Source organism: Rhea americana, unplaced genomic scaffold (assembly GCF_003343005.1).
Source record: "Rhea americana isolate MKP2758 unplaced genomic scaffold, rheAme1 scaffold_99, whole genome shotgun sequence".
NCBI classification, from domain to species: domain Eukaryota; kingdom Metazoa; phylum Chordata; class Aves; order Rheiformes; family Rheidae; genus Rhea; species Rhea americana.
Window position 1 is genome coordinate 1,487,440 of NW_028187188.1, and position 16,495 is coordinate 1,503,934.

Below are 16,495 nucleotides of genomic sequence, written 5' to 3' on the forward strand. Positions count from 1 at the left end.
ATGTGACAGCTCCTTAAGCCAGTGTATATTTCCCTAGGGTTGTGGGAGGTTTGTTTTTATTTTTTTTTTAACTTTTTTTCTGAGTTTAAGAAAACAGAGGGGAGAAAAATGAGAATTCTAATGGCTATACTCTGGAGTAACATTTATATTTCTGCTAATTATGTAATGAAGTCCAGTCTATGGAAATTTAATTAAACAGTTCAGCAATATGGAGTAAATAAGTTGTGCAACATCTACTTCTTTCAAGAACCTTAGCAGCTCTTACTGTTTTAGGATTGCTCATTGTAATTCTGTAACTTAGTAGGACAACTCAAAGGATTATAAAACATGCTRCAAATACAAAGTAATATGAACTAAAACACATTGTCCTAATAGCTTATTCAATCAGTACTTAATTAATTGTGCCTATTGTAAGAATTGTCCTTGTTCCTTGAATCCTTACATCTAATGATTGGGGTGAGGTTTTACTCTTCTTCCATATTAACATTCTACAGGAGCATGACTGGGATATAAAGGAGAACTCAAGAAAGCTAAAAGTTTAAATGCAGAGAAACTAAATGAATTTAGTTTGCATTAGTGCAAAAAACATTAAAGCAAAACTTTGCATTAGTGTTTGCTCAAGGAAAACYGAACAAAGTTTTTGTGTTAGTGGTTGCACTAGAAGAAAATGTAAGTTCCTATGCTGTAGTCCTGGTTGGGAGGTATGTGGCAAGGGACTGTCTGGAGTTGAAAGAATCATGAAGTTACAGCAGAAATGGACAGAACGAACACTAAGAAATCACCAAGACTAAATGGGATTCATTAAAGAGTTTGGAGGGAATTTAAGAATAAAATAGCTAGATTACTAATAGCAGTGTATTCAGTTCCATGGCACTAGAAGGTGTGAATGTGACACCAAAATCCAGTTTCTCTTGGGACCTTGAGAACTACAGAAGGTTAATGTGTCATCTCTACCACACAAATTAGTAGAAACTATAATAATGGAAAAATTCTGTAAAGGAAAGTCTAGCTTTATAGATTTCTTGGAGTTCCTTGTAAGACTGGAGTCTGATCAAGTTGGTAATTGATTGGGTGTAGATGAATAATTGTCTAAAAGACATGAGGCAGATAGTTGCAAAGAACTTAAAATAGTGATGCAAAATATTCAGGGTAGTAAGAACTGGTTGGGAAGAATTGCGGAAGGGTCTTCTAAGGTTTAGTGACTGCAATAGAATGACATGATATTCAGTGTAGGTAAAAACAAAGTGATATAAGTGGGAAAAGCAATACTATGCTGACATACAAAATGAGGTGCTTTGGGGAAATGTAAACACTCAGGATTATGACCACATAGTTATATGATAATGTCAACTTGTTGCTAGGCAGCAGATCAAAAAGCAAATGAAATACTAAGGATTATTAGGAAGGAATAGAGAACAAAACAGAGGACATAATTATGATGATGCATAAATTACATGTTTCACCCACAAGTTGACTATCATGCAGTTCTCCCATCATCTCAGAAAAGATATATTAGAACTGGGAAAGGCTCAGAAGAGAGCACTGAGTGTGATTTAGGTTCTCTACAAGGCACAGTTAAGTAGGCTGATTCTCTTCAATCTAGAAAAGAAATTCTGGGAGTGAGGCAAGGGGATTATAACAGAAGTCACTGGCAATGCAGAGAAGGCAGATAGTCCCTAGTTCATACTATACTCCATCCCTATCATTTGAACCTGGTAGGAGCCAGGTTCAAAACAAACTAGAGGAAGCAGTTCTTCACACAGTGGGAAGTAAAGACACTGCCAAAAGACCCGAAAGATGCAAGAAATTAATGGTGCCCTGGGGCAGACTGGACAGGTACTTGGAAGACAGATGCGCTGCATGCTGATATATAGACAAAYCACAATACACCAAACCACAGGTGGATAAGAAAGGGGTTGGAGTATGAGGGCAGATGAAGTATTGCTTATGTTTAATCTCTTATTCTTCTGTAGACATCTGTGGCTACTGCTGGAATCAGGATACAGGTCTAAGTGCTGAAATGATAAGCTGACTTCAGTTTAGCTTTGCCCAATTCTMCAAGGAGAAAAATAGTCTGTAATGCAAACAAACATCATGCTTTTTCATAGAAATCCTGAAAATCTTTAGCTGAAACAGCCACCTTTAAATAGTCTGCTTTTTCTTTAAGGTGCTAAGCAAGCTTTTGCAGGTTCCTRGTAGTCGCAAATTCTCAGAAATGTCTCATAATACAAAAAAATAACACCATAAATCTCTAAAATGTCCTATTCATATGYCCCAGGTTAAAAAATATATCTAAAGCATTAAATAATATGCACCTATGCAAAAGCATACCCAGGCTGCAGAATTTTTTGTCCTTTGGAAGAAACATAYTATTTCTCAATAGAACTAAAATGCTTTGAAATCTCTCTGTCAGGGAAAAAAAAAAGGAAAGAAAAAAGACACTTCTCAGTTATGTTGAAGGCTCCTTTATTAAAATATATAACTATATGAAATGTAAAACTTTTAGAAGAACTGTTCTTTGGGTGCCAGTTTTATTACAACTCAGTAATACTAATATGCAAAGGAATTTTGTGATGGATGTTTTATAAAAGCAAAATTGTTCTTCATGATTTTTTTTTCCAAATACAGATAGGCATTTGGAAGAACTTCCCACTCTTCTTCACTGTGCAGCCAAATTTGGATTAAAGAACCTTGCTGCTCTTCTACTCAGGTGTCCCAAGGCCACACAGGCTTGCAACATAACCAACAAAAATGGAGACAATCCAGCAGGTATTGCTAGAAAGCATGGTCACAAGGAACTACAAAAATTAATTGGAGATTTTTTGGTAAGTCCATACATTCTTTCATAAGCTATCTATAACCGAGGCTTATGACATTGTGCTACTGAGATCCCATAGTATCTGCTCTTGTAAAACCTAATACACAGCAATCCATCTATCTGACAATATTATCTTATCTTGCTGTTTTAAAAACAGGGGCCAGTAGGGGAAACAGCSACTTTCTTTATGTAATGTTGTAATGCAAATTAGAGTTTCTGTGCTGCTTGAATTTTAGGCATGTAATGGAAAAATAACTCATCAGAAGTACTTCATGTGGCCTTAATTAAATTTATGCTTTCAGCACCCAYATAATGGTTATATTGTAAGTAATCTAGCCTAGCCTTCTAGAGTAGGAGATAGACTTTGTTAAAAGTTACTTTGAAAGTGACTTCTGAGTGTTGTCTCTTTCTAGCATTCAGCAGAGAGAGTACTGCCTCTGTCTCGGCTGTCCACTTTGTGAAAGACTAAACTGTACTACCCTTTGTTAGATGGAGTAAATCTTTCTTCTGTTGGATATGCAGTGAGTGGGGTTTCTGGCTAATAGTTGTATTTTCACATACGTGATAATGATAAAATATGATATGTAGATACTTCTAGTAAGCCAGCTATTGCCAATAAAATCTAATAGAATTAATGATATAATAAGTAGTATAATACAGTAACTTTTGACGGTTTTAATCTATTTTGAGTTTTTATTATTTAACTATAATATGAGCCTAGATGATAACCCATGCCACAGAGGTTTCAAAGCCTAGAGAACAAATCAAGTGACGTATCAGAAGAGAGGGTTGTGAAGATTGACAGAAGTGAGTTTATGTTGYGAGGAACTGATACAGCTTTGTTGATCATGTGGGGTTTTTTTGTGTTGGACTCTGATTATTAAAAAAAAACAAAAAAGAAAGATGACATCAAGTTTCTAAAAGGAAAAAATACAAAGAGCAGGAGAGCCAGAAGTTTCGCTTCTCTGTAAACCATTCAGCTTGATTTAACTGTGGACAGACRTGAGACCAAAGACAGGATCTGAAGAAATACATGATAACAGATGTGTGGATATGTAAGTGAGAGGTTTTTTTACATGAATAAGGAGAAGAGAGTGAGAAACCTAAAGGTAATTTAAAGGAGAAGGAAATGCAGTAAAGAATGGAAATACTGGCTGACTAAGGTTAGTTACTAAAATTCTAGATCAATGTCATAGGAATTGGTTAAGCCTTGATACAGCTTGCATGAAGGTGAAGGAGGCACTGGAAAAGCTAGGGGGAAAAAATTACTGTGGTCACAGTATTGAACGATGAAGATGACTTCAGCAATGTTTTTTCTTATTTTGTTTTGATTTTTTTATGAGTTCTATGAAAAACATTGCAGTCCTGAGGACCTGAAAGTAAAGAATTYTTCTAGTGGTCAAGATACTGAATGAGAATGTACTATTTTACTTTGTTCTCATTGAACAGTTATTGATACAGGCTGTAGAAAAGTTGAGGGAGGTAGAATATCTATAAATCAGATATTTCTCCTTTTATAGAAATATTGCTGAAGAAAGCTTATACCTAATTCAGGATTTGATCTGGTGCCTTTTYTTAAGTGAAAGGGAATATTTCTTTGTTTACCAGGTAATAGATTTGATCAGACCTGAAAAGCACTGTAGAGTGTTTTTCTGCTGATGGAGTGCGAAGGAATGCTGTACTGCAGAGGTGATGCATTTACTTCCATTTCTGATACTGTAGTTAATATCAAATTTAGCCAAAGAAAATGTGATGCTCCTCCTCATCCAGCATAAAGCTGTCCACAAAACCAGTTGGTGGCTGTCTTCCTAGGTCAACATGTTAATAATTTTTTATTTTAACRATTTCTAATTACCATTACAGTCTGACTGCTGTCTTTGTACTGGTCAGAGAACCCTTGCTCRCAGCAGTCTGATATACAAGGCCAGGGCCCTTGGCCATTGGAGTTGTACCAATTTGCTTAGGAGGGTGGAACTGTATTCCCTAACTTCCCTACCTGTGGATCTAAGTGATATTTTCATAAGGCTGTGTTCTCCTAGCATGTGCTATATGTAAAGGATTGGTAAGGCTAGGCAGAATGTGAATAGGTTGATACTTAGCKCTCAGTCAGAGTCCCAGGTTTTTCCTTGAAAACACTCGTGTGACTCAAAGAATTCAGCACTGATAAATTAACCATAGTTTCCATGGTTAATTTATCGTGATTAGTGGTAATGGTTAATTGYGTAGGACCTTTATCTTTAAGCTAGTGTTGTAGAAACTCATCCCTCTGTACTTCAGTCATGTGTCTGTTGTACATCCTCCACAGRGCTAGAGGCTTCAGAAAAGGAATGATTTTATTTTTATCCCTAGAACATTCAACCTAAGGCTGTAATCTGGGATGTCTGTGTAGGAGCAGACATAAGCACATGCAGTAAAGGCAGCCTACAAGTGACATGCATTGAGAGAGGATACGTTGCACTTCKTTTAGTTTCTTTACATTTTGATAGATTTTGCTCTGTGATCGAAGGTGGTATTTCTGAGGGTGGTATGTTTCACTTTAGGATTATAAATTCTTCCTATCAAAGCATATGCATGCYTGTGATTAGCTATTCCTTTTTATCTGGATTGTAAACTTGCCTTAATGAAGTCTTGGTGTAAAATRTTCAGTCTAAATCATGGAAAATGGTAAACTTGACTTTATATAATCTGATTTTTCACAAAAGCCATTCCTTTATGATACCTATCTGCCAATGTTTGCATGTGAACAGCTAAAGAAAAAATTGTTTTCAGCTTCCTATGACTCCTCTTCCAAATGTAAATACCTATACCAGCAGCGAAGTAAAAACAGCTTCACTAGTGTTAGAGCTACCGTCATAAGGGTATATAGTCTGGTTAGTACTACTCATTTTCAACTGATTCAAATAGCGTGATGTACTGATCTTACACAAGTGAAAACTGGATCATGCTTCAAGCCTGCCAAATGTGTAATACAGTATTTTAGAAATATTAGCTTCAAAACGCTAGAAGAAAAATGGCTTATTTGTGTCCCCAGTAATAGTGCACTTAAGAACAAAAACACTTACTGTACTTCTGTAATTGATGGGAATGTGGAAAAGAAATATTTAGGTGGCTCAGAGCCAAGCAGAACTTAGTTTAAGCCTGTTCCAGGAACTTCCTGTTACAGTTGGAGTATTAAAATTGCTCATTATTACAAGAGAAGCAGTTTTGTGCTTGGCTCTCTAACTGTTTTTAAATTTGTTATCTGTGTTTTGCCATTCCTGTAGGGAATAGCCCCAAAATATTCACAGTAATTCATCACTTTATCTTAAAAGAGCAGTAGGGCTCCAGAAAAATGAGAGTATTAAAACATCTGTTGAATTTGTCCAAAAGCCTGGAAAGGGTTTTGCCTTTGCGCTGGGAAATCCTTARGAGAGTGAGAATCCCCTGGGAAGGTTAGAGACGGAGAAGTGAAAGGGRAAGTGGCGACAGCACAGTTACTGCTTCTGCGCTCAAACCTCAGACTTCGCTGTGCAGCTGTAGTTGGTGGGTGGTCAGCAGAGCTGCCCTTGGGGCTCGCTGGTGATGCACCTTTTCTGGTGCAGCCCCATAGCTCCCATGCCCGGCAGGCTTACTGGTAAGGCTGCTCAGGGCTCTTTTGGCAGAAGTGAGCTGTAGGAGCTGTGTAACTTGCACATTGGATCGTCTATATGCAGTGAGTTCCCTGTCCCTGTTTAGAATGAAAAGCTCTTTTTCTGGAGCTGGATGGTGCTGGTGCTTATGTGGAGAGTGTTACAGACTCAGAAGGCAGAGCTGGAGAGCTCTGCTAACATGCTAGGAGCTGGTCTCTCCTGATTTGTGTAAAAACAAGGCACAAGGGAAGAACACATAATATTTATCATGCTTCTGCTGATACAACTGTATGAGTGGAGTGGGAAGAGGAGAAGAGATTTTCCTCATTTAGTATCTGTGTTATTTGCAGGGCCCTTAGATGCAAAAACATCACACCATTTAGTAACCTGTATAAATGTATGACCACACAAGCAGTAGAGTTTTCTCTTAGAAAACAGCATTTTAAAAGCTCCTTGAAAATGTCTTCCTTGTCCCGAAGGAACATTGTAAGACTCAATCCCTTTGTATTAGAGATTTTAAACTGATGAAGCCTGGGAAAAGTCTGTTTAATGGGGATGATGATAAAGCTGAGTTTTAAAGGTATCAGTAGTTTGTTAAGCAAATCGTATCTTTCTTACATTTTAGCACAAAACCATATAAATGGACATTTATTTCCAATTCTTACATGTTTCATTATAATTTAGATTAAGTAATTCCCTCTTTGATAGAATAAAAAAGGGGTATCACTTATTCTGTGAATTTAAGACTAGTAAGTGAGCTTCAGTGGGAATCTTTGACTCAGATTATCTGAACAGATGAAATGATGAACTAAACTTTAAAAAGTTTAGTTGATSCACCTGATAGCTCAAATTCCAGTAAGAGAGGCCCAAGTACTTTGTCTTCCGTTAGCCACAGGCTCCAAGCATGTATGCATTCAGTTGTTGCTGCACCTATGATAGGTAGTACCTTGCTAAGCTGCAGTAATTTACTCACATGTCTGGGCCTTGTTTCAGACATTTCTCTTTGAGCATACTCCATCTGAAAGCTATTTTGACACTAGCAACAGCTTCTTGTTGTTGTCAGTGGAGGTCTTTTAAGCCTACACAGAAATTCCACCTCCAAAAAATAAYGAAGTCACTTAAATGAAGTTCTCATCTGGCACAAAAAGACTTTAAAAAACAGGTGAGAGAGAATTTCCAGGCATTAAGTGACTGATGAGAAGACTACGTTCAATCTGTGACCTCACTATTTGAAATTGGAGGTCACACTGATAGCCAATTTAGGCTTTTATCCTTTAGTATGTGCGTAATTCCTTGTCCTAGCACTTTGGGGTGCTAATTTCTCCCTTCCCTTACTAAGAACTATGCTGCTGGATGGGTGGAACTATGCTGCTGAATGGGCAGCAGTCAGGAAGATTAATGTGTACCTCTTGTAGCATATGTGCTGTTTCTAAGAAAAGTAAAATTCAGAGAGCACTTTATTGGTTGTTTAGTGCAAATAACTTCTGACTGTTGGTTTTGGCCTTTAAAGCAGATTCCTAGGGGTGACACAAATGTTATTTAAATATAATAATTGAAACAGTCATTTAATGTTGCCGCCACACAGTCAAGACAGCACAAATTCATTTTTATTTTTAAAATACCTTGTAATATTTCAGAATTGGTTGCCTGAAATCTGCAGCACAAAGTACAGGTTAACTGAGCTTTTTTAAGTTGTCCAAGACTTTTGACCAGACCTATGACAATCTATTTCAGAACAATGGGCTGATGGAAAAAAACTTCTTCTTCTGCCACCAGCAAAAGCCTCTCTGAATTTCTTGTTTAATGTAATTTCTACATCTTCCTACTTCAGGCACCTCTTGTGCAGCTATTGAAAAAATAATGGGCATTCTGTTCTGTATAAATTGGCGACATTCTTTTAGATTTCAATAGGCTGAGACATGCCCTAGGWAGGCCTTGTACAAGAGGAGTCTGTTTCTTTCAAAAGAGAGAGTWGCGTTTAGTATTTTCTACATCTTTTGAGATGCACCCTGCAAAGTCTAAACCTGAGCGTCTCCTGTTCCTCGTTACTGAGTTTGCCCTTGCTAGCAATTCCCTCWGGAGTGGATAATCTCATTCCCTCATAATCTTCACTCAGAATCTGTTTTATGGAAGACATRTGTGTTTTAGTTAAAATATTGCAAAAACAAACTTATTTCTTAAATGACAAGCTGTATTTATGTAAAACTTAGCCAACTTAAAAGATGGGCAGCTATATAGGTTGGCAAATAATTTGCCATTGTTCACCTCTCCCYTTCATCTCTGTCTTATTTTGAAGTGAATGGAATGTAAAATGTTATCTCTTGAACCAGAGTCAAGAATTTCTTCTAGAATCTTGCTGAGCTAGAAAAGAAAAAAAAAAGAAAGAAAGAAAAAGCTATGTACTGTGAAATTTTATGGTACTTTCTCCTCAGAATTGTTTTATGCATTTATTATTGCAAAGAAATGCAGAAAGAAACTTCCTTAGCTGTGTAGCTACCACCTCCAAATGACAATAGATTTTCAGGTGGCTGGAATTTCTCCAACAAATGTTCTTATAATTTGGGATAGTGATTCCTGCAAGCTCATCAGGAATCAGCTTTTTATAACAGAAKTATTCCTACATSTTATGTTTATCCAACAGAAGRACAAGGGRCAATGGGCAGAAATTGAAGCACRGGAAGTTCTGCCTGASYGTGAGGGGGAATTTCTTCCCTGTGAGAGTGACGGAGCCCTGGCACAGGTTGCCCAGAGAGGYTGTGGAGTCTCCTTCTCTGGAGATCTTCAAGGCCCGCCTGGCTGCAACCCTGTCTAACATGCTGTAGGTGACCCTGCTGAGCGGGGAGGTTGGACTAGATGATCTCCAGAGGTCCCTTCCAACCTTACTGATTCTATGATTCTATTCTATGATTCTATGATYCTTGTGTTTCTGTACAAGACTGTATAGTATGGAAGAGCTCCCCAGTGTGAAACTTTYATATCTGTAAATTTGGTTGCAATCTCTTCCTCAACTATTAATTTTCTGTTGGGGAAGGACCATGTGTAGTGGCTACACCATGTGTTGAAMGATGGAATGGATATGTACTAAAGCATCCTAAATGCAGTGAATCTGAAGGCTATTAATATCTACTTTAAATGCTACACTAGTATTGCATTGGCCCATTGCTAATTAGTTTCAAATTCAATATTGGAAGAGTATGCAAGAGAGAAGGAGAATAGTCGAATTGCTAAAATTTGTGCCAATCCACTACTGGTTTCTCAGTGAAGCCTACTGGGGTTTTATTTTTCCACAATATTTTAATGCTCAGAAATGTTGCTTGTTATGTTAATATTTTGTTACACTGAAAGTTACTTAACTGACAATGAATAGGTTGACATATTTTTTGATATTTTGTAGTGAATGGATAGTCACAAACCTTTGGCAATGAATTGAAATTCTTAAACTTCTTGGCCAGTTTTGGCTGAGGAGTCCTGTGAACCTCTGCCAACTGATAGGCAAGCCAGCCTCATCCAATGATTTAAATGAGGTGTTTGTTCAGGGAGGATCTCTGTCTTCCCCCCTCATGCTTTCCCCCTCCAATTACTTGTGGAGAGGGTTCCCATTATCAGTGTTTAGTGTCTTATAGTTAGGATTTGGTTTGGGAATTTATTTTTATTTTAGTGTCTTAAAGGTTTCCTCCTCTTTTCACATGTTCTCATCTCAGAGGGAAATGCTGACTGTAATGATAGCTTGCAGGCACATACTGCCTTCTGGGGTCAGATTCAATTTATGTTTTACTAAAGCAATTAGGGTAATGACTGGGCATGGAAGACCTCAGTTTTAAGGAAAAAAAAGGCTAGATTTTTCATTTTTAAAAAATCATAGACATTAAGCTAAACACATTTTTAAGTGTCTGTGCAGACTGTTATGCTGCCTAGAACCTTGCACCTTAACTGTGATTAAATCTTCTGTCATAACTATGCAATTGAGTACAACCTTCTCGCGAAGGGAATGATAAATGGAACTGCAGATTTAGAAAGCTTAGTTTTGTATGAGATACCTGTTGAAATTTGTGTAAAGTTTAAAATGAACTAGCATGTTTTTTCCAAAGAATTGTCTGATACTTTGTCTTCTGCCATTCTGTAACTATAGCAGTGATACAGTGGAAGTCAGTTTTTAGCAACTTGATGTTTCAAAAAACCTTTACAGTTTTTAAGAGAACTTAATTGCTAACAGAATTTTAGACAAAATGCTTGTGAATTAGAAACAAGAAAAATGAAAAAGGGGTGTATGACAATACTTGCATTCTTAACTGTATTTATGTTTATAAAGCCAAGGGATTTTCAGAGGTCCTGCTGATTATTTTGTGACAGGGCAACTTCAGCAAAGACGCTTATGTAAGAGGGTTTATTTTGTTCTTTTTTTTCAGTAGTGTTTAGGCTGGAAGGAATCATCTTCATCCCTCATCTATATTGCTAGGCTCTGAACTGGTTTGAGCATGTGAAAAAGGTTTGGCTAGACTGTTTATGTCAATAAAAAATACACATAAAGTGAGAGAAAACAAAACTGACCATGTTGTGTTGTTATATGATCAGTGTTGTATAAATCTATGCCATGCCTGCATCTGGACCCTTTATCTTTAAAGAAACAYGGAAATAAATGTGTGATAAATACTCTAGTAGCCTGAAGAGGTGTTAGAAGGAATATGGTAAAGATAAGTAGAATAAACTCCTGTTTACCCCCTCTTGTGATAAGGCAACAGGCAGTAAAAGTGAAATGTAGCAAATTTGACATAAAATGCTGTTCCAGGAAGAGGTAATTTTCATGTTCAGCCGGTTAGGATACCACTGAAGCCAGAATTATAGGAAAGAATCATCAGGCTGTACATTTTTATGGTTGTTGAAAATTTCAAGTCACTGTATGCAGTATGGGCTTTTTTGTTTGTTTTCATCRTGAAAGCATGAATCCTATAGCCTAGGAACAAATCAGTTGCATGAGATAAAGGAAGAAGCTTTCCCAAGGAGAAGCTATTCCATAACTGTACAGCAGAATGGTTCCTTGGACCTTTCCATCAGCTTTCCTCTAATGACCGTTCCAATGACTGGGTATCATTCRGTGAGCAGATTGCCTTTTTATTTCTTCTTCCTCAAATACAGACATCTCAGAAGCCCTTACAATGCAAAAGAAAAGGTGAAATGGTCAAAAATTATCTGCTAACTACAAGTTTACAACACAAGTCCTAAAGCTTGTTGTGGTGTCGTRTTCCAGTGCATCGTCCAGAAGCAAGTTTGGGGTCTCACATCTGTCAGATGAAGGGTTGAAGGTGTATGAGTGACTGTTGAAAAGCAGGTTTCCCTTGACAGTATACGCTCTCAGTGAGGCTATCTAGAGTATGTTATTTGGCTGCCTCCCAGTGATTTGGGAAGAAATGAAATGTCTATCACATCTTACAAGTTTTTGAGTACAAAAAAAGASAGCATGTCACCATTGCCTTTCTTCAGCCTCTTGGGGCAGGGGGGAACCCAAAACGAAGAGCAAAATTGTAATAAGGGGAGTTTCAGCTTGATGGAGGAAAATTAAAGGAAATTAGGAAAGGAAAGGGATTGTAGAAGTTACAGTGGTAAATACAGTCTGTGAGCCAAACCCACCTACTTTTTGAGTGACATCATGAGATATGAAGGGAATTCTTTGATCCTAAAACTTTAAGAAAAACTAGGGGAAGAAGCAAGACTTAATGAGTAAAGTTAGGTAAAAGGTTTGTCACATCCTCAGCAGTTTGAAGGCTCAGAGCTCTCCATAGCTCTAATAGTGAATTACCAGACTTTCCTACAGCTGTAATTTATGGCTTAATTAGGAAAATTGTCTGTAGGCTCTACATCAATAGAATGACCATTAGGGAAAGACATTTCTCAAAGCTACCAACCCCATTATGTGAAACTGCTTAAAAAAATCCATTTCTGCCCTGCACAGTGTTAGTTCTGTTTAACACAGCCAAGCAGAGTCTCCATTTATAATTCTGTCTGAGGACCCTACACAGAAGGCCTTCTCTTCCTTCTGTGCCTATATATTGTTTTACAATATATGATTCAATATTTTATTGCCAAGACTCTAGGGTACCTAGCAATAACCATTTGCTYTTCTTATGTTTGGTGCAGACTTAAAAATGGTTTTGGAATTCCTGTAGTCTACAAAACTCAAAAGAGCATGAAACAACTGACACATACGTTCACTTTCACAAAAAAAGCCAGTATGTTAATAGATTGCTTTATAATACATGTTTAATATCCTTTGCAATCATTATGATCCAAATTGTATGCTGTCCGTTACAGACGTGGGCAGTCTTCTTTAACCCCATGTGCCAAAATCTTCATGCAGCTGGCAGCAGCAATGTACGTACATCAGGGGTTTGAGAGTTGTTCTCAGGCAGCAGAAGTTAATGGTTCTGTACAGCTCTTACTGTAAATGTGGGATGGCTTGTGGGGCATATAACTGGATCTTAGCACTGTCTGATGATGCCAAGCTTATGAGCCATATTGGCTTGATTTTACTTACCCCCAAGATTTCAGATTACGTAGCTGCTCTTGTACAGTCATAGAGGTGATCTAAGAGCCATCCTTGAATTATTGAACTCAAGACCTGCAGTTGGTCACCAGTAGCCTTCTGAATTCCAACTGAATGCCTCTGCTGTTAATAAATACCACTTTCTGAGAGTTATGAGAATAAATGTAGGCAGAAAAATCTCCTTGCCATATGGAAAACACTAGCAGGTTCCTTTTAGGATGCCTAGGAAAACACAGAATTCAGTACTGTACAAGACSTGAAAGTCATATAGTTATGAGTGTAATTCTGAACTGCAACACTTAGTCCAAACTTCAAGGATATTTTTAATGAGTTATATTTTTTAAAAAATGATGGAAGTTGATAGCATGTACTATCATACATAAATGGGTCAAAGTATTGAACAAAATTTCCATGGAAACTGTGTAAGAGTCAAGGGTGCTTTTCAAATTAATTAAAATCTTATGTTTTAAAGAGAAGAGGTTAAAGGTGGCAAAATCTGGTATTGGTGTATAGATCTGCAGTAAATTCTAGCCAGCTTGTCCAAGGGACACCTGTTGTCATTGACAACGTAATTTGCAAAGTTATAACTGTAAAAACTAGTGTTTTTTTACAGATTTTTTCCCCCCTTTCTTTGTGGAAAAGTTCAATATGAACCYAGGAACAGCATTTACTAGCCATATACATACAGAGCAAGACAGAAAGGGCCTCTGGAAAATCCAGAAAAGATCGCTTCAGAATTTTGAAAGCAAGCAGGATTGAACTTGTTAGCAAGAACCATTTCCCTTCTTTTCCCAAGATTATTAATTAAAGAATGATTTGTTATTTTAATTTGCTTCTGTGCATATTAAATATACCTACATAATGCAAAGAGAAGGATGATATTTATTGCTAGTTTTTTAGTTAATAAAATGACAAAGAAGCAAGTGTGCATGTACAGTATATTRGATGCATTGTGTTATGCTGTGGCTAATGAAATGTGATGTATTAAGTTAGAACTTGGGCACTCAAAGAAACAGGCTTTTATTGGACCCTTGGCAGCGAAATCTTTACTGGAGAACAAATAGTGCGCAGTGCCAGCAGCAAAACGCAGCACATTTTTGGCTAGCGCTTGGCCTGAAGTAGTTAAAAGACCTATTAGAATTGAAAATGTCCAGAAGTGTGGCAAACAATTGGAGAGGATTTAAACAGTGGTTCACTCTATATCTGCATGCAATGGATGCCAGCAAAAAGAGCAATAGATGGTGGAAGTACATGACCAGAAGCTTTAAGCAACCTTGGGAAAATGCTGAGCTGCTGGGCTGTTGTTAAACAAAAGGATCCATTCCACAGAGCCAAAATAACACACCCAGGAGATAAATGAACAAAGCCATTCCTTCATTAGGGCTGAAGTTTTTACTTACCTACCTACCGCAGTAGAATAGGAAAAATTAAAGAATTAAATTGGAATAGAAGAAGACGCAGGGATTTGTACTTTTCTGGAGTTGAGCATTTGTTCTTATGAAAGTGTTTCTAATCTGGCCGTTTCCACCAGCGAGAATACCAGCAAGTGAAAATATACATTGGGTAAGGTATGCTGCTCTAAGGAGAGATGAAAAAGCTAAAGGTAATCATTAAAGTGGCTGGAGTTCTGAGGTRCTGTGTGAGCATCATTCAGTGTGTCACTGTGCTCTCATAGCRTATGTTCAAAATTTGACACGTGGCTTTATGTAACATTGGCAGTAACAAAAATAAATGCTATTATACCAAACAAGTGAGAACGACTTAGTAGGACTCTTAGAATTTAAAAAGATTAATAGCTTCCTAAAAAAGCAATGTTAAATGAAATAGATCATAAACCACCTTATTGGCGTTGTCTAAAGACATCCGGCAAATCWGAGAATGCAGAGGGTTGGAGTGAGGACTCAGGGGAAGGCTTCCTACTGCATCACAACCTGAATATAGTATGCAACAATCTGCTTCTAAAGGACAAATTAAAAAAAGTTGGGTTTGATAAAAGTGAGCTTTGCAAACTACTGCAAAGAAGGCTACAGAGGGTTTGTGGAAAGTAATGACAATAATCATACAAAACAGTGAAGGCTGCGTATTCCTGATACTCCCAGTTTTTACTGTAATGAGAATTTTTTTCTGCTAGGTAGTTGGAGTTTACTCTTATTCTTGTTTTTAATGGGATGAGACTGGAAACTTCTAAACTGTTTTGAGCAAATACATTATAAAGGATACAAAATATAAAAGGATACAAAAGCCTTTAAGAACAGAAAAATCTGGGGGAGGGAGGAAAAGATATTTTATACTTGCACTAAATAAACCATTTGATTGGAGGGATAGCTAAGGCTTATCAAATATGACAAAAATACAGACCAGGTCAAGTGAGAGAAATTGTTTTTGATAGCACATGAAGAATTTGGCTCCCTAGAGAAAAGTAGGCATGGATTTGTTTATATTGTTGGGCAGGGAGAATTATGTGTTCTGAAGTGTTATTTTAATTTCCCTAAGAGAGACTTGAAAGATCTTTCAATACCCTCAAAGAAAATCCAGATAAAATGATGATCAGTTCTATCAAATTTGTTTTTGCTGGATATGCTATGCTTGACTTGGAAATCATGACCACTGTTAAGTGGAAAGAGTTAAATGCTCTGCAATTAGATGCAGATTTAAAAAATTGGGTGCTGCTGCTCATTATTTTCATTCTTAACAAGCTTGTGAAAAATGATATTAATGAAGCAGCTATGTGCTAATAAGGTTGTAGAATCATACTTGAATCCCTGTTAAATCCTGTAACTTAGCARAATGGTGCTAAAGAATCATGGGTTCTACTCTTGGAAGTAGAGGGCAGTTGCTGTATATGTACAGGGCAAGAGCAATAACGAACAATCAGAACTCACCATGAATTTGTCATCTAGCAGCTGTATCCACAAGAGTCTCTATAAATCTGTATGTTTCTAGAGTAGTCTCAGTGATTGCACTTAACAATGTTTTCAGAAAAAGAATGGACTATTTTGCAGACTAATGGGGATTACCATAGAAAGCTGAGCCATCTCGACTGCAGGATCTAACGCATCCTGAAGTAGTGGGTTCCTGCTACTTGACAACAGTAATACATATTTTAGAAAACTTTGAAATCCACCCAAGTTTACAGGAAATCTTCTGAATTAATTGCATGTTCCTGGTTTGTTTAATTAATAATTTGTAAGTATTTTAATCACAAAAAAGCCCTAGCTTCATGATGTTCATTTCAGACATTCTCCCTGATATATTTTGAGGTTTGAATTCATCATCACCTCTATAAGTTGTTATGCAAGTCATTTATGATATTCAGAATTTTAATCTGGCCTTTCTTTTCAATATCTCTAGCTAACAGATATTTCCATTTCTAATACTTAAGGGCTGGGAATTTTTATTGTGTTTATTGTAATTCACTTAGCAGTGAAATATTAGTTAAATACTGCTAGTTTATTCAGATAAYAGTTATAGATGAATTTGCAAGTATTTTCTGATTGGATGAGATTTTGTATTAGACTGGTGATCATTACT

General features: G+C 37.1%; 1 protein-coding gene across 1 annotated transcript in view; it reads left to right on the top strand.

Annotated features, from left to right (window-relative positions):
• The window catches only part of BANK1 (B cell scaffold protein with ankyrin repeats 1), a 151,180-nt gene that overhangs the window by 63,704 nt on the left and 70,981 nt on the right, over nt 1–16,495 (top strand). Inside the window, exon 8 of the mRNA XM_085325634.1 lies at nt 2,629–2,825. Coding sequence (XP_085181760.1) covers nt 2,629–2,825 — 197 coding nt within the window. The remainder of the gene's footprint in view (nt 1–2,628; nt 2,826–16,495) is intronic.